Source organism: Scophthalmus maximus, chromosome 22 (assembly GCF_022379125.1).
Source record: "Scophthalmus maximus strain ysfricsl-2021 chromosome 22, ASM2237912v1, whole genome shotgun sequence".
NCBI classification, from domain to species: Eukaryota; Metazoa; Chordata; class Actinopteri; order Pleuronectiformes; family Scophthalmidae; genus Scophthalmus; species Scophthalmus maximus.
In genome coordinates this window covers 15,147,821-15,165,922 of record NC_061536.1, presented here as the reverse complement: position 1 = coordinate 15,165,922, position 18,102 = coordinate 15,147,821, and the positions used below count along the sequence as shown (strand labels likewise).

Below are 18,102 nucleotides of genomic sequence, written 5' to 3'. Positions count from 1 at the left end.
CTGGACTGAATCTCAGATTTTAACACTGGTTTCAATAGAACGGCTGCCTTAGGAAGGAAATAAGTCACAACATGAAATTATGTAAAGTTGTTTGAAAAGAGAAAGTCAATATGATTGAAGAGGTTTAACTAATAAAGAGTCAGAACTGACGTATTGGTGTCAGTTGCTTCTCTCTCTGTGTTTCCCTCTCGTGTTCACCTCCTCTGTTCTGCACATGAGAACAGACTCATCTAAACTCTCAGTCGGCAGCTCGGACTCTGATCCAGTTCAGATTCAGCAGAGAACAGAAGGCGACAACGTCCACACGAAGACGTAAAGGAGATGGACGACAAAATCATCAGGATCGCCCCTGGTGTCAGGTGGCTTCTGTCATTTGAGGCAGTTCTTATCACACTGGAGTATGGTCTCTCTACGGGGGTGGTGGTCTGTGGTGGTCTCTCTACAGGGGTGGTGGTCTCTACAGGGGTGGTGGTCTCTACAGGGGTGGTGGTCTGCGGTGGTCTCTTTACAGGAGTGGTGGTCTGTGGTGGTCTCTACAGGGGTGGTGGTCTGTGGTGGTCTCTCTACAGGGGTGGTGGTCTCTGGTGTCTCTCTACAGGGGTGGTGGTCTGTGGTGTCTCTCTACAGGGTTGGTGGTCTGTAGTGGTCTCTCTACAGGGGTGGTGGTCTGTGGTGGTCTCTCTACAGGGGTGGTGGTCTCTACAGGGGTGGTGGTCTGCGGTGGTCTCTTTACAGGGTTGGTGGTCTGTGGTGGTCTCTCTACAGGGGTGGTGGTCTGTGGTGGTCTCTCTTCAGGGGTGGTGGTCTCTACAGGGGTGGTGGTCTGCGGTGGTCTCTTTACAGGGGTGGTGGTCTGTGGTGGTCTCTCTACAGGGGTGGTGGTCTCTGGTGTCTCTCTACAGGGGTGGTGGTCTGTGGTGTCTCTCTACAGGGTTGGTGGTCTGTAGTGGTCTCTACAGGGGTGGTGGTCTGTGGTGGTCTCTACAGGGGTGGTGGTCTGCGGTGGTCTCTTTACAGGGTTGGTGGTCTGTGGTGGTCTCTCTACAGGGGTGGTGGTCTGTGGTGGTCTCTCTACAGGGGTGGTGGTCTCTACAGGGGTGGTGGTCTGCGGTGGTCTCTTTACAGGGGTGGTGGTCTGTGGTGGTCTCTCCTAAGCAAGCCCTCGGGCTGCCTCCTCCTCTGGCTCATCTATGCCTCCATTGCTCCTCCTGGCACCTCGCTGCAGGTCTTGCAATGACCCCTACAACAGTTGAAGAGCTCCACAGCTGTCAGAGGATCCAGCCCATCTACATCTATGACGTACCTGCAGACCAGGTAACCCGTGCGGTTCAGGCCATGGGGGCAGTGGACTCCGATCAGCTTATCATTGTCCTGGTTCTCCGTCAAGAACCGTCTCACTGCCCGTTTGAAGCTCAGGATGGTGGCGTCAGAGGGAACCTGGTGACCCTCGGTGAGGATCTTGATGTAAGAACAGGACTGCGGGACGTCCGTCAGTTTGTAGAACCTTGTAGTGAAAGTGAGGTCGATGATCAGACCCAGGTCCTGGTTCTGATGCTCCAGAGAATCCAGCAGGTCCCAGTGACCGAAGGATTCTGGTGCTGGGTCCCAGGTATCCTCTGTCCAACGGGGTTATAGTCCAGCCATCGGCCCGGTACACCGTTCTTCTTCTTCCTCTTCTTCTTACAATGAGACATGTCAGCTGCTCTCGGGTCTCAGATGTTGTTCATGTAACTCAGCTGATTCTTTCCATCGGTGACCTGAAACATCACAAACCGTGTTCACTAAACTCTGATTTAAGGAGAAGCCACTTTCTTGGAATCTGAGTGACCTGTAATAACCTACATGAGTCGGTGCTAACCCCTTTTTAAAAAGTACAAAAGTAGTAAAATAAAATATTGATGGATGATTAACTTCGTGCCGAATTTACTAAAGATGTTGATTCATGACTGACAGTTATTCTGGCCTGTTTTTGTTTAAGGAAACATTAAACGGATGTTTTTTTTAACGGAAGCTCCTCCCGGTGAAGCACCGGTCACTGGTGAAAGATTAACGTCAAACTATTACGTCAATATTATTTCTATAAATATTTTTATTATTATTATGATTATTTCTATAAATGAGCTTCCCGCCGTTACCGGAGCTGCGCTCCTTCCGCTGACGCAGAGGATGACGTCACATGTAGCCGACGCCGTCACCGTCTCTACGCAAAGACGCTGCGTCGGGGAACCCGGAAGTGCCCTCGCGTTGTTTACACTCGGCTCTTTTGTTTCGGCAGGATGTCGAAGAAACGGTCGAAGAGCAGCGAGAACCGGAGCCTGCGGGCCGCGATCGACCGGCAGCTGGCGGCGGCCGCGGACCACATCTTCAGGCTGCTGCAGGAGCGCGGGGGGGCCGAGCCGCGGCGCCTCAGGCAGCTGCTGACGGAGCGGATCGCCGCCGCCGTGGAGGAGATCCTCAGCGCGTTCAGAGCCTCCAGGGAACCGGAGGGGCCCGGGGTCAGTCCGGGACCCGGACCCGGAGCAGACGGCACAGGTCAGTGTCCAGCTCACAGGACTCCCGCCAGGCTCCGTTCTGTACCTTTCAGCTGCGTCGCATGGGCTTCATCATGTCTGTGTGACGTCACGTGCCTGTCGGCTCACAAATCTGCTCATTTAAGAATAAATCATTTCAGTTTTTACCTGATAAATGCTGGGGGTGGGGCCTATTTGTCCTGCTCTGAGTCATGTCTGCAGCCAATCAATCGATCAATCGACTTTATTTGTGCAGCTTCTTTCACACAAGTTCGTTCAGATCAATGAAATAATGTGAAATAGATTTTAAAAGACGAATCAAATAAAAATCATAAAGATAAAAAAAGAAAACAAAGGTATAAAACATGATAATGATATTGAGAGACAGACAGACATGTCTCAGACTAATGTTGTGATGGAAATTAACTGATTAGAGTTTTTTCTCTGCAGAGTTGTGTCTGTCGCTCGGCGTCCGGAGTCTCTCCGATGATCCTCTGCCCAGCACATCCTCCGGACCAGAGACCGCCTCCGAACCAGACCGCCCCCCGGCCTCGCCAGAGGATCCGGCCAGTGAAGAGGAAGAGGATGATGAAGAGACGACATCTCACTGCTGCAGAGTCTGTGGAAAGTCCTTCGACAGGAAAGGCTTTTTGATGAAGCACGTGGAGAAACACTCGAAGGAGTCGGAATGTGTCTGTGGTCTGTGCGGAGAGCGCTTTGACTCCAGCGACGGGCTGAAGCTTCACCTCCAAACTCACCGCGACAGCAGCAGGACCTGCGACGTCTGCGGGAAGAAGTTCCCGTCGATCCGAGCTCAGGAGACGCACCTGAGGCTGCACACTGGAGAGAAACCGTTCAGCTGCCACATCTGCAGAAAAGGCTTCAACCAGAAGGGCAACATGGTGACGCACATGAGGATCCACACGGCGGAGAAGCCGTTCAGGTGCATCGTCTGCCGCAAAGAGTTCAGCCATGCTGGCTCTCTGGAGAGACACATGAAGGCCCACGACGGACAGATGCCGTTCAGCTGCAAAGTTTGCAGGAAAGCATTTGCAAAGAGCGGCGAGTTGAGGCAACACGTCCGGAGCCATAAGTCTGACGACCAGTCTGCCGTCAGGAGCAGACGCGGAAAAACAATTCTGACTCCCTCCCATTGCTGCAAGGTCTGCGGAAACGCCTTTCACAACAAAGGTAACTTTGTGCGTCACGCTGAGACTCATTTAACCAATCCTGAATGTTGCTGTGGCGTCTGTGGAGAGCAGTTAGAGTCGTCAGAGAGTCTGCAGATCCACATCCAGAGCCACAGAGAAACGAGCAGGATCTGCGACATCTGCGGCATCAGCTTCAGGGACATGGAGCTTCACATGAGGACGCACACGGGCCAGAAACCCTTCAGCTGCAAAGACTGCGGTAAGGACTTCCCCAGGAAAGGTTCTCTGGAGCGACACATGAGGCTGCACGCTGGCGAGAGGCCGTTCATCTGCGAGTTCTGTGGGAAGACGTTCATCGAAAACACAGTCCTGAAGAGACACATCAAGAGCCACACAGGCGGAAAGCCGAGGATTTACTCCTGCGACGTCTGCGGCAAGAAGTTCACCATGAGCCAGCATCTGGACGTGCACAAGAGGATCCACACTGGTGAGAAGCCATACACTTGCAGGGTCTGCGGGAAGAACTTCCGGCAGATCGGCAACCTGGACTCCCACATGAGGATTCATACGGGCGAGAAGCCTTTCATCTGCAGCCTCTGTGGGAAGAGGTTTCGCCAGAAGATCTCGCTGGAGACGCACGAGAGGTTCCACAAGAAGGAGAAACCGTTTGGCTGCCAGCTGTGCAGCAAAGGCTTCGTCCAGAAGATTGACCTAAAGAGACACATGCTGACGCACACCGGGGAGAAGCCCTACAGCTGCCGGGTCTGCGGTAAGAGCTACCAGGAGAAGCGCTCGGTGGACTCGCACATGAAGGTGCACACTGGAGAACGAGTTGCCAAAGATTCATCTGTGACTCAAAGCCTGAAACAACAGGAAGGAGTTCACTCCGATTTCATGCAGCTGTGATGAACCTGAACTCACCAACAGCAGTTTCACATCTCTCGTCTACGAAGACCCAGTTCCACTGAATGTACCAACCTTAGGAACTTTGGTACGGGGCCTGTTCCACGGAAGAACCAGGGAACAGAATTTGTCCTGGTCTCCACCGAGTCCGTGCTCTGGCTCATTGTAAGGTTTGAGGCTGCAGCCCTGTGCATGTGACAGATCACGTGGAGGTTCCCCTGGTTCCTTAGGTCTCAGTTCCGCTACAGGAACCAAACAGAACGTAACACGTCGCTGGTTCTGAGGCTTTAGAAACGTTGTGCCCGTCGTGAAGCCGAGTGACACACAGACTCATGTCTCAGTCGGTGGTGTGACGGCTTCACGTGTTTGATCCGTGAAACATGTTTTACTTCTGACGTTTGCTTCATCACTTCTCGATCTGTATTTCATGTAATAATAAAGTTGAAATGATTTATTTGCAGCTCAGTGAAGAGAATTTCATGTTTCTTTAAAAACGCCTCAGTGACGCTTCAGACCGACTCATGAGGAAGAAACTGAAAATAAAAACACGTCATGTTTCTACTCCACTTTCTCTTTTTTGAAACTGATCCGACGTTTCATCGGTTTCCTGTTACACCGCTGACACAGAAGGTCGGGGTTCGATTGCAGGACTTTATTTATACTTTACTGTCTTGGTATTTTTTCTCCAGTAGATGATGTGAATACTTCTTCCACAGAATTAGTACTTTAACTTGACAACGCGCGAGTGTATCGTCGTCGTTGTCCTCCAGTCCGGCAGAGGGCGCTGTTCGCTCTGCGCTTCGACCCGGAACTCGGTGTCTCTGTTTCCTCCCGCTCGCTCTCTTTGTTCGCTCCGAGCCTCGAGGTGCAGAAGAGGAGCAACATGTTCGCTCCGAGCCTCGAGGTGCAGAAGAGGAGCAACATGTTCGCCGTGCAGCTGCTGCGAGTGTCGGTACATGAGCGGATCGGCGCCGCCGCTGAAGACTTCCTGCTGCAGGTGGAGAAAGGAGAAGAAGCGGCTCGAGTCCCGGCGCTGAGAGCGCTGCTCACCGAGCGGCTAACGGCGGCGGCGGAGGAGATCGTCGGTCTGTTGGAGGAAACCGTGGCGGAGTACGAAGACCGAGTGGAGCGGTCCGAGCGGGAGATCTGCCGCCAGAGGAGGCTGCTCGATGCCGTGCTGAAGCCCGAAGTCAGGCTGCACCGAGCAGGTGAGTCCCTGCTGCCTGGAGCCGGAGGACCGCGCACATGCTAACGTCCGTTAGCATCTTCTGGGACAGGTACAGATCGACAGTGACGTCACACTCGTAGAGAAATCTGACGTCTCCTGTCAAAAGAAAACATCAGGATTCATGTTGCTTCATGTTGCCACATCTGTCAGGCGCTACTAAGATGAACGTGTTGCTAAGTAACGTTACGTTCAGGGGAAGGTGGAATCGTGAAAATGTAAAGGTCGATAAGTTACTGTTTATTCTTCCTGCAGCAGCATCGTCGTCGTCGTCTGAGGTAGAAAATTAAAGTCCGGTACGACGACGACGACTCGTCTCGTAGTTAGATTGAAGATCTGAACAGGTCTGACACTCTTGATAAAATAAAGACATGATACAAGTTAAACAAAATCCCCCTTAAGCCACAAACAGAGTTCTTTTGTGCTTAAAAAGTACAAGCTCACGTTCTTTAGGTCTCTAACAGTTTCTGTGTCTAACTGCAGAGAGTCCTGCAGACGTCCAGCAGCTGATGGTCGGTGAAGAGGAGTGGAGCCCCGGAGTGAAGCAGGAGGAGCCAGAGCCCCCCCACATTAAAGAAGAGGAGCAGGAGGAGCTGTGGACCAATCAGGAGGAGGCTAATGTCACCAAGTTCACTGTGAAGAGTGAAGAAAATGAAGAGAAACCTCAGACTGAGGAGACCAGAGAAGACTGTGGAGGAGCAGAACCAGACAGGAACTCAGGTCCTGATGGAGAACCAGGTCCCGATGGAGGACCAGGTCCTGGTGGACATTTAGAACCAGTTAGTGAAGACAATTCTCTGGACTCTACTGACACTGATGACAGTGACTGTGATTGGACACAAGCCAACGCAGCTCTGTTGGGTTCAGAGGTCGATAAAAACAGCGAAGGTGGCGTCGGGTCTCCAGCGAAGGAGAGACCCTTCCCCTGCTCGTTCTGCGGCAAACGATTCAGCCTCAAGGGAAACTTGAACAGACACGTCAGAGACCACACGGGCGAGAGGCCGTTTCCTTGCACGGGCTGCGACAAGTCGTTCAAAGACAGTGGCTCGCTGACGGCGCACATGAGGTGTCACACCGGCGAGCAGCCGTACAGCTGCTTGTTCTGTGGGAAGAACTTCAGTGGACGAGGGAACATGACGAGACACATGAGAATCCACACGGGAGAGAAGCCATTCACCTGCTCAGTGTGTAACAAAAGTTTTCATGTCAAAGAACATCTCAGCCGACACATGAAGTACCACACGGGAGAGAAACCGTTCAGCTGCAGCATCTGCGGCAAAGGTTGTGCCCAGAAAACCGACCTGAAGAAGCACATGAGGGTCCACACGGGGGAGAAACCCTTCAGTTGCCCCTTCTGCGGAAAGTGCTGTGCCGAAAAAGGAGACCTGACCAAACACATGAGGGTTCACACGGGGGAGAAACCGTTCAGCTGCAATGTCTGTGGTAAGAGTTGTGCCCAGAAGGGAAGCCTGAAGATCCACATGAGAATCCACACGGGGGAGAAACCCTTCAGCTGCTCGGTCTGCGGCAAACGCTTCACTGTCACGGGACACCTGAAGAGACACATGAAGCTGCACGCCGCCGCAGACCGTCCGCCGGCCGAGTCTGAGGAGACCGAGTCGGGCGCAGCACAACAGGAAGTGAACACGACGTGAAGAGTCAATGAGGTGGTTAGAGATGCAGCTCTGATTCTTGTCCTGTCGTCAGGGGATAGTTGGTTCCCGTCCCGCCGTGTGAAGGAAACTGTCTGAATCCGCGACAATGTAATGGATTCTCTTCCCCGCCCTTGTTTCATCCTTCCAGCTTTTTATTCGAAAATTGTTCTGTGATTTTCGTGTAATTCTGCTGATAAACAGACAGACAGCGGTGAAAACAGAAAGTTCCTCTGCGGAGGTTAAAAGAATACATTAACTGATTATGTAGAAAGTGAGAAGTGTAACTTCCACAAACTTTTGCCGTGGGGTAACATCAGAACAGCCTCTTCACCTTCATCATCCGGGACCGTCTCAGTCTGTAGAACGGACTTGACGTCGGTCAAACAGCCGAACTCACGACGCTGCTCGTTCACGTGAGCAGCCGATAGACATTGATCTCTGTGACTGAAGATTGGCGGAGCGAGCGCTGTCTGTTATCAAATCAGATTAAATTCAATTTGCCCCGTCTCTCACACACGCACACACACGCACGCCAACGTCACTGACTGCACCTGTGTGTGGATCAGACAAGATACACACGGAACATGTTGTTGACGATGACGCCCCGGGACCGTCAATTGGAAAGACGAGATGACCTCGCAAAGACACGATACGATAATCTTTTTTATGTCCGGTGACATTTGGGACCAGTAGTAGTGAACCAGACACTAAACAGACTAACCCTAACAAAGAGTTCGGACTTAGGACGTCAAGTTATTACCAACTTAGCTTCAAGGGGCATTGAGCTATTCTAAGGCAAAACAGGTTTTGTAAAATTCTGTGAATATTTCCTCATGGTCCGTCAGCTGTCGGTTCCAGTTTTCAGCTTAGACCAGGTTCTGTAAATCGAAAACAAAACAAAAGGTGTGAACGGCGCCGCCTTTCAGACCAGTTGGTGCAGAACCGGCCGCAGAGCTTCATGTTCTTATGACACTATTCTTCACATGAGTTTTTCTACCTGACTGTTAATATGTGAGGTTGATATCTTACAGTTAACCATGAATCTGATTATACATAACTATAAACAAAAAGAAAACACAAGGCGAACCAAATATTTATCTCAAATATTACTCAAGAAATGAAACTTCAAAAGGAAAACAAGATGATCTGTCATCACAACTGAAGACTGTTTTCTAAAGTCACGATAAGCTCAGTGACGTGTCGTTAGAATAAATAATATCAGGTGAGTGGATGAAAACTTATTACAGTTCCCACTCATTCGAGGAAATTCATGAATGAAGCAGCAGCTGGACTTAATCCTGAAGCCAGACTCAAAAACAAAGAAGTCATGATTGCTAGCTGACACTGACCCCTGATTGGTCGAGAGAGTGTATGGGTGGTTGTTTACTTTTTTTTATGTGTTTCATGTCACAACGCTATGAACTGTGGGTAATTCCCCTCAGCCAAAGTCTGCATCGATGCTGACTGAAGGAACGTAAAGGACGTGAAGGGTTGAAAAGGTCCGCGAGCGAGTCATCGTGCACCGGACAATTTGACAGTGGGTCAGAAACTAAGAACTCACAGACCGAACGCGAGTCAAAGTCTGTGAGTGCCGCCGTGACTCCTAATGACGTCACCAGCACGAGATGGCAGACAAAGTCCAGACGTCCCAGTTTTCCACCAGCACTTAAAAGCAGCATACAGTTGTGAATCTTTTTGGAGCCGACTCCAAACTCCACATGCACGTCATCAGCTGATCTGTGCACATGCATTTAACAACCTGTAGATAAATAAATACAATGAATGTCACAGACATGTTTGGATACGTGTTCCCACAGGAAGCATTTATAAAACTGAACACGCACGTGTGAAATAAACCCAAAGTTACGCACAAATCATTGAACACACTTATCTTGAGGATTATGGGGCACATTTCTGTCCATAATAATTAAACTACTGTTTATGGACTCCATCGTCTCTGGATCAACGGTATGATTGACTGATTATTGACAGATTGTTGAATATATCTCTCTGCAGGAATATTAGTCGTAATATTTCAAATCCTCATTCTGTTTGTCTGGATCATATTCAACTACATATTAGCAGTAACGGTGTTACGTATTTCATTGTATGTTGTACCTTGTTCTTGACTCTGAATTGCTGCTGCTCGTGACTTTAGATGGAATCTGTCACTTCCTCCTGTAAGTTTGCATCTAACTCTTCTATAAGTTCTACTCTCATGCTGCTGAAACAGCCACATTTCCCCCGTGGGGATCAATAAATATATAATAAGATCTGATCTCATTTAAATGATCAAATGTTCAAAGTTGAATGAAATTATTTTATTCTGAAAATATATTTAGTTGAGATTATTAATATTCACATTAAGTTCTTTAACTTGACAATGAGTGAGTGTATTGACGTGTTGGACCTCCAGTCCAGCAGGGGTCGCTGTTCGCTCCCTACGTGAACTGAGTCTGACCCAGAACTCGGTGTCTCTTCCTCCGAGACTCGAGGTGCAGAAGAGGAGGAAGATGTTCGATTCACGTTGTGGGTGTGGTCGAAGATTTAGGTTAAAGGGACATCTGAAGAGGCATATGAGACAAGTTTGCAACAATAATTTTACCTGGAAATCTCAGCAAAAAAAAAAAAATGTGTTGGTGAGTCCTCAGCTTCAGATACAGACCTAGAAGCTGCCAGTCACCGAGTTCATTGTAAAGAGCGAAGAAGAAGATGAGAAACCTCAGTCCTGTCTGCTGTCAGCTGTCTCTCTCTCTGCCTGTCTAACCTCCCGTGTCTCTCTCTGCCTGTCTAACCTCCTGTCTCTCTCTCTATCGCTTTGGGGAAAGAACTCTGTGATTTTGGCAATTTTTACAACACTTGTTTGTGTTCATGGATTTTATTGTATCATATGTATCTGTCTGTCTACCATGCATCTCACTTGAGTGAGTAAAATTACTCAACTTGAGTGTTCCCCGACTGTCCCCAAACTGTTGTGCCCATTAGAGACACCAGGTGGCGCTTTAGCAGCTCCTCTGACAAACTGTATCCCAGACACAACAAGTGAGCAACATGTTCGCTCCGAGCCTCGAGGTGCAGAAGAGGAGCAACATGTTCGCTCCGAGCCTCGAGGTGCAGAAGAGGAGCAACATGTTCGCCGTGCAGCTGCTGCGAGTGTCGGTACATGAGCGGATCGGCGCCGCCGCTGAAGACTTCCTGCTGCAGGTGGAGAAAGGAGAAGAAGCGGCTCGAGTCCCGGCGCTGAGAGCGCTGCTCACCGAGCGGCTAACGGCGGCGGCGGAGGAGATCGTCGGTCTGTTGGAGGAAACCGTGGCGGAGTACGAAGACCGAGTGGAGCGGTCCGAGCGGGAGATCTGCCGCCAGAGGAGGCTGCTCGATGCCGTGCTGAAGCCCGAAGTCAGGCTGCACCGAGCAGGTGAGTCCCTGCTGCCTGGAGCCGGAGGACGAGGCGCGTGTGTGTGTGCGCGCGCGTGCGTGCGCGCGTGCGTGTGTGTGTGTGTGCCTAACCTGCTCTCTGGTCGCTAAACTAGTGGGTCTGACGTCACTACACGTTGTTACTGAGGTGAGTGATTTGGGGCTGGTCACGTGTCTCGGACCCGGATGTTCATCGTTAAGTGACATTTTCCTTCATCACTACAAATCAGACTGTAAACAAAGATGGACCATGCGTCTCCACTTCCTCTTTGTAGAGTGAGTGACGTATCTGCGGGGTATCTCCAGTGCGTGGAGTGACGTTCCGAGGAGAAGAGAGTGGGAGGAGCAGTTAAAGGGGCAGTGTAGGTCCGTCTGTATAATTACAGTAATAATTGGGGGAAAGTATTAAACGTCTCCCTGCGATCAGGATCATTTGGTTTCACTTCATCTTTATTTACAGTCTCTGCCACAAACACAGTCTCACTGAGGTGGAGCTGAAGTGATGAGCTGGTTGACACTTAATAGTTTTCTAACTGAGCTTTAATTTTCAATTCATCTTTTGGTCGTTCCAGCTTCTAAAAGTCTTGATTCCGTCTGATCTTTTTCTGTCTGATAAATGTGAGGTGAAGTGTTTGTGTCTCCTCCTTCAGTAGACAGACAGATGCTCAGTGCGTGATGGATGTTCCCCCAAAAGAACAAGAAACGTCCTCACACAGTCTTTGTTGGTGAGGACCAGACAGAGCCTGTAGTCTTAGGTTCTGGATGCCGAGTGTTGTTCCTTTAACTTCTCTTTATTTCCAGTACACATAAGCATACAGCAGGGTGCTATAAGTGAGTGTGGTCTGTCACTAATGAAGGCAATAATCATCAACTTTGTCACAGTAATAATACAGCTACTTCTGTAATACTGCTCAACACAACAGTAGATTGTAGCATGTAATACCAAACAGCCCATATGACTAAAAATCAACCCATATTAATGTGACAAAGCTCGGGCTGCACACATTGTTTTTGCTGACCAAGACACAATAACATTTCAATTGTATACAGATGATAATGTCCGCTTACTCCGCTAGTGCTAACATGCTAACCTCCAAGATCTACCAACAATAAACTAACCCTACGGACGTCCGGTGAGCTCATTTATTTCTTAATTCACACCACGTTGATGCATGTGACATAATTTCATGACTTTTCTCATATTTCATGCAGCTCCCTCTGCAGCCACTAAATTATTTCTTCTTCTTCACATGCGGTTTTGCTCCCCAACTACTGAACAGAGATGGTGATGTGTAAAATGCAGAGTTCTCCTTTAAGCTTCTGTCATCTCCCCTGCAGACGTCCAGCTGCTGATGGTGGGTAAAGAAGAGTTTCCCCCGGAGCAGCAGCAGTGGAGCACCAGTGTGAAGGAGGAGCCAGAGCCCCCCCACATCAAAGAAGAGCAGGAGGAGCTAGAACCCCCTCACATTAAAGAGGAACAGGAGGATGTGTGGAGCAGTAAGGAGGGAAAGCAGCTTCAATGGCTGGAGGAGGCTGATATCATCAAGTTCATTGTGAAAAGTGAAGAAGATGAAGAGAAACCTCAGTCCTCACAGCTTCATCAGAGTCAGAGTGAGGAGAAGAGAGAGGACTGTGGAGGACCAGAACCAGCCAGGAACTCAGGTCCTGGTGGACATTTAGAACCAGGTCCTGAGGACCAAACTGAAGACTCTTCTGAACCTCACACACAAAATAGTGTTGATTGGAAGGAGACCAGAGAACCTCAGTCTGATTTAAACAAAAAAAGTATAAAACAGTCTGTTAGTGGTATGAGGTATAAAGCTGACAACAAATCATTTTGTTGCTCTGAGTGTGGTAAAAGATTTAGTCAGAAGAAAACGCTGCAGCTACATATGAGGATTCATAGAGGACAGAAACCGTTGAGTTGTGCCGAATGTGATAAAACATTTCACAGAAAGGTTGATATGAAAAGGCACATATTGATTCATACAGGAGAGAAACCATTTAACTGCCCTGAGTGTGGTAACAAATTTAGGCTAAAGGGAAACCTGCTGAGACATATAAGGATTCATACAGAAGAGAAAAAATTTAGTTGTTCTGAGTGTGGTCAAAGATTTAGGCTAAAGGGGGTCCTGCTGAGACATATGATGATTCATACAGGAGAGAAACCATTTAGTTGTTCTGAGTGTGGTAAAAGATTTAGACAAAAGATACAGCTGAAGTCACATATGAAAATTCATACAGGAGAGAAACCATTTAGTTGCAGAGTATGCAACAAAAGATTTACCTGGAATTATCAGCAAAAAAAACATCAGTGTGTTGTTGAGTCCTCAAAGCCTCAGAGTCAGACTGAGGAGATCAAAGAGGACTGTGGAGGACCAGAACCACCCAGGAACTCAGGTCCTGATGACCAGACTGAAGACTCTTCTGAACCTGAGACTGAAGACAGTGGAGCTTGGAAGGAGGCCAGAGAACAATCAGGTTCAAAGACACTCAAAAACAGTAAAGTGTCAGCTGGTGATCTGAAACGTAGTAGTGGTGAGAAACCATTTAGCTGAACAGTAGCTAAATGGTCTTAACAACTACTCAAAGCACTTTACACTACAAGTCACTTTCACCTATTCACACAGACGTTCATACATCACGCCTGTCAAGGGAAACTTCAATCTGTGCAAAAGAATTGTGTCCTTGTGGCTTTAAAACCATGGGGGACGTGTGGATAGGGATGGGCAACCCAACTTTATTTATATTCTGAGTGCTTAACACAAACAATCAAGAAAACATTGCGACAAAGTGGAACACCCTGCTTAGCCGGCCGGCTCCGCAACCCGATCCCGGATATGCAGAAAAAGATGGATCGATGGATGTATTCTTCAGATGGTAGTAGGCTGTCTTTGTAATTATCTTAGTAAGGTTTGTTAAAGCTCAGGTCAGAGTCTTTGACTACACCAATATTACTGGCTTGTTCCATGCTGTTTAACATTACAGATTGAAGGGGAGCACAAACCTTTAATCTTTCCTCTTTGGCTCCAAAAACTAGAACCTCAGTTTAGACTTTGTTCAGCTGAAGCTGCCTCAGCACTTTAGTGCGGTTGAAAACCTAACTGGAAGATATCAAAAGAGTATTTTCGTGCCAGAAAGTTATTTGATGGGTGAAAACTGTTTTATCAACCATTTTAGCCAAGAATGGAAGATTTGATAATCGGTCTATAATTGTTTACTATTGATGAGTCCAGATTCTATTTGGGGAGCGGTTTGATGACGGCAGTTTCCGGGCCTGTGGGAAGACTCCTGAAGCAAGAGATGCATTAACAATCTGTAGAAGCTCTGAGACCAGACAACCTACATAATTTATAATGTCCTCCAGGTATGTCTGGTTTGTTGGATAAGATTGTGTTGTGTTATTTGAACCAGGTTTAAGTGGACACAACCCACCTGAACCTAAAAAGGAGGAACTGACTACTTGTCCTTGTGAACAAGGAGACAAATTCATTACAGGCCCTGGTGGATAAAAGTTCAGAGGCTACTGACACAGGTATGTTGGCAAACAGGCCACGCGCTTTATTGTTTTTGGTGTTAATGTCAGAACAGAAGGACTCTCTAGATGTCATCATGAACTTGTAGATTTGTTTTCATTATATACATATATATTTATTTATTTTCGTTGGTTTTGCTGTGGACGTCCCAGGTTTTGTTTCCTCACTATTTATTTGTGAATAAAAGCTAATCACCTTTTTCCAACTCAAACCATATTTTTATGTTTTCTCTTTGACGGTGGGTCCGCCGGTCTTTGTAACAAGTATCAATACAATTTGTAATTTTATAATTGGAAAATGTTTGCTCAGTATTATACTGGACCTACAGTTACACGTGTAACTTGGTATAATGCCACGATGAGCTGTTGAATTAATTAACATTGACAGATCCATGTATTCATTATACACATACATGAGAGGACATCGCTCACTAGTTCTCCTTGAGAGATCACGTGCAGGAGGAGGAGCACAGGTCAAACATACATGTTGAGAACGACCAGGACTCTGGTAACGTTAATAAGAACTCAGCTCCACCAAGTCTGTAATTCAAATGTGAACGTGAGGAGGAGCAACTCTCCTCTAAGTGAACTGGGTCCGACCCGGAACTCGGTGTCTCTGTTTCCTCCCGCTCGCTCTCTTTGTTCGCTCCGAGCCTCGAGGTGCAGAAGAGGAGCAACATGTTCGCTCCGAGCCTCGAGGTGCAGAAGAGGAGCAACATGTTCGCCGTGCAGCTGCTGCGAGTGTCGGTACATGAGCGGATCGGCGCCGCCGCTGAAGACTTCCTGCTGCAGGTGGAGAAAGGAGAAGAAGCGGCTCGAGTCCCGGCGCTGAGAGCGCTGCTCACCGAGCGGCTAACGGCGGCGGCGGAGGAGATCGTCGGTCTGTTGGAGGAAACCGTGGCGGAGTACGAAGACCGAGTGGAGCGGTCCGAGCGGGAGATCTGCCGCCAGAGGAGGCTGCTCGATGCCGTGCTGAAGCCCGAAGTCAGGCTGTACCGAGCAGGTGAGTCCCTGCTGCCTGGAGCCGGAGGACCGCGAGCGAGGACAGCTGTTGTCGACTAGCTAATGCTAACTAGCTAACATGCTCTCCGGCTGCTAAGCTAGTGGCTCTGACGTCACTACACGTTGTTTCTGAGGTGAATGATTTGGGGCTGATCACGTGACTCTGACCCGGAAGTTCATTCTTTCACATGATGTTATTTTAATACGTTAAGGGACATTTTCCTTCATCATCACAAACATGTAAACAAAGATGGACGACGCGTCTCCAACATGGATGTATCATAGAGCTCGACACCGAACGACCGTTCAGTTCCTGCAGTTGAGCCCAACGTTGTTTTGAGTTGCGTGTATAAACTAGACATTACGGTAACAGCCGTAAGAAGTGATTTCACAATAAAAGAAAAGTTCCTGAAATATATTCCTAAATTAATGTAATGGTAAAAAAAAATCAGCATGTCAGTCTTTTCTGTACGAATGCGTGATCTCCATGCTGTCTGTACTGGGGGGGGGGGTCTCTGGTGATGGACTGAAGGTGGGGGGCTGCTCTCTGAACTCGTATCTAAGGAGTGTATAGATTAGAATAATTTGAACAGAGATGTGATGTCTAAAATGCACTGAGTTTTCCTTTAAGCATATCTCCTCTCCCCTGCAGACGTCCAGCAGCTGATGGTGGGTGAAGAAGATTTTCCCCCTGAGCAGCAGCAATGGAGCCCCAGTGTAAAGCAGGAGGAGCCAGACCCCCCCCACATAATAAAGGAACAGGAGGAAGCGTGGAGCAGTCTGGAGGGAGAGCAGCTTCAATGGCTGGAGGAGGCTGATATCATTAAGTTCACCATGAGGAGTGAAGAAGATGAAGAGAAACCTAATACTGAGGAGAACAGAGAGGACTGCGGAGGACCAGAACCAGCCATGAACTCAGGTCCTGATGTACATTTAGAACCAGGTCCTGAGGACCAGACTGAAGACTCTTCTGAACCTAAGACTGAAGAAAGTGGTGATTGGAAGGAGACTAGAGAATCATCAGGTTCAAAGACACTCAAAAATAGTAAAGTGTATGCTGGTGATTTGAGACGTAGTACTGGTGAGAAACCACATAGCTGTTTTGAGTGTGGTAAAACATTTAGGCAAAGTGTAGACCTGTTAAGACATACGATTGTTCATACAGGAGAGAAGCCATTTAGTTGTTCTGAGTGTTTTCAAAGATTTGGTCGAAAGGAAAACATGCAGCGACATATGATGATTCATACAGGAGAGAAACCATTTAGTTGTTCTGAGTGTGGTCAAAGATTTGGACAGAAGATGCAGCTAAAGTCACATATGATGATTCATACAGAAGAGAAACAATTTTGTTGTTCTGAGTGTGGTCAAAGATTTAGGCATAAAGGAAGCCTGCTCAAACATATGATGACTCATACTGGAGAGAAACCACATAGCTGTTCTGAGTGTGGTCAAAGTTTCAGGCGAAAAGAACATCTGAATACTCATATGAGAATTCATACAGGAGAGAAACCATTTAGTTGTTCCGAGTGTGGTCAAAAATTTAGCCTAAGGGAAAATCTGCAGCGACATATGAGGATTCATACAGGACAGAAACCATTTAGTTGTTCTGAGTGTGGTCAAAGATTTAGACATAAAGAAAGCCTGCAAAAACACATGATGATTCATACAGGAGAGAAACCATTAAGTTGTTCTGAGTGCAGTCAAAGATTTAGGCATAAAGAAAGCCTGCAGAAACACATGATGATTCATACAGGAGAGAAACCATTAAGTTGTTCTGAGTGTGGTAAAAGATTTAGGTTAAGGGAACATCTGAATACTCATATGAGAATTCATACAGGAGAGAAACCATTTAGTTGCGGAGTTTGCAACAAACATTTCACCTGGAAACCTCAGCAAAAAAAACATCGTTGTGTTGTTGAGTCCTCACAGCTTCAGAGTCAGACTGAGGATAACAGAGAGGACTGTGGAGGACCAGAACCAGCCAGGAACTCAGGTCCTGATGAACATTTAGAACCAGATACTTTGAAGGAGGAGCCAGAGCCCCCCCACATTAAAGAGGAACAGGAGGCACTGTGGAGCAGTCAGGAGGGAGAGAAGGTTCAAGGGCTGGAGAAGGCTGATATCATCAAGTTCACCGTGAAGAGTGAAGAAGATGAAGAGAAACCTCAGTCCTCACAGCTTCCTCAGAGTTAGACTGAGGAGAACCACAACCAGCCAGGAGCTCAAGTCCTGAGGACCAGACCAAAGACTCTTCTGAACCTAACAGTGATTATTGGAAGGAGACCAGAGAACTCTCAGGTCCAAAGACACTCAAAATTATTACAGTGTTTGTTGGTGATATGAGACATAGTAATTGTGAAAAACCATTCAGCTGTTCTGAGTGTGGTAAAACATTTAATCAAAAGCAAAATCTGAAGACCCATATGATGATTCATACAGGACAGAAACCATTTAGTTGCAGATTGCAACAAAAGATCTACCAGGAACTCTCAGAATAAAACAAAGAAAACATTGATGTGTTGGTGAATCTTCAAAGCTTCAGAGTTCTGGTTCTCTCCGTCATGAAGTAAACTTAATGACGAGATACGAACAAGCACCAAGGAGCTTAGAGAAGGAAAGGGGTCGGAGTGCTGTTTGGTGATATTCTTCCTCCGAGGCAGATTTTCAAAGGTGAAAGACTCCAACAAGCCTGTTGTAAACCGTGTTG

The 18,102-nt window shown here is 47.8% G+C and overlaps 4 protein-coding genes across 11 annotated transcripts in view; 3 read left to right on the top strand and 1 right to left on the bottom strand.

Moving 5' to 3' along the window:
• Positions 1–974: 974 nt before the first annotated feature.
• LOC118291813 (RNA/RNP complex-1-interacting phosphatase-like) lies at positions 975–2,265 on the bottom strand. Its single transcript, XM_035620239.2, is given in 4 exon segments — positions 975–1,233; positions 1,236–1,598; positions 1,601–1,757; positions 2,136–2,265. Coding segments are annotated over 3 exon segments (540 nt in total). The 5' UTR covers positions 1,695–1,757; positions 2,136–2,265; the 3' UTR covers positions 975–1,150.
• LOC118292483 (zinc finger protein 133-like) lies at positions 1,839–9,717 on the top strand. Its single transcript, XM_047330412.1, has 5 exons — positions 1,839–2,532; positions 2,961–4,563; positions 4,795–4,826; positions 5,311–5,772; positions 6,273–9,717. Exons 1-5 carry the CDS (start codon positions 2,277–2,279, stop codon positions 7,442–7,444), a joined length of 3,525 nt encoding a protein of 1,174 aa, XP_047186368.1. The 5' UTR covers positions 1,839–2,276; the 3' UTR covers positions 7,445–9,717.
• LOC118291791 (gastrula zinc finger protein XlCGF57.1) lies at positions 5,357–17,906 on the top strand. 7 transcript variants are annotated; one of them, XM_047330140.1, is made up of 3 exons: positions 5,357–5,429; positions 10,517–10,859; positions 16,048–17,906. In XM_047330140.1, the coding sequence occupies exons 2-3, from the start codon at positions 10,535–10,537 to the stop codon at positions 17,586–17,588; spliced, it is 1,866 nt and encodes a 621-aa protein (XP_047186096.1). In that variant the 5' UTR covers positions 5,357–5,429; positions 10,517–10,534; the 3' UTR covers positions 17,589–17,906. The 7 variants fall into 7 exon arrangements, with proteins under 7 accessions (XP_047186096.1, XP_047186094.1, XP_047186095.1 ...); XM_047330138.1 differs by lacking the exon at positions 5,357–5,429 and adding an exon at positions 9,928–9,953 and having other exon boundaries at positions 10,492–10,859; XM_035620200.2 differs by lacking the exons at positions 5,357–5,429; positions 10,517–10,859 and adding exons at positions 14,942–15,053; positions 15,093–15,396.
• LOC118291782 (oocyte zinc finger protein XlCOF6-like) overlaps positions 9,943–18,102 on the top strand; it is a 16,306-nt gene continuing 8,146 nt past the window's right edge. The window contains exons 1-2 of one of the 2 annotated variants that reach the window (XM_035620172.2): positions 9,943–10,083; positions 10,430–10,516. In XM_035620172.2, coding sequence (XP_035476065.2) covers positions 10,496–10,516 — 21 coding nt within the window. In that variant the 5' untranslated portion in view covers positions 9,943–10,083; positions 10,430–10,495. Of the gene's footprint in view, positions 10,084–10,429; positions 10,517–14,960; positions 15,054–18,102 lie in introns of those variants that run through there. The other variant, XM_035620174.2, reaches the window with a different exon arrangement.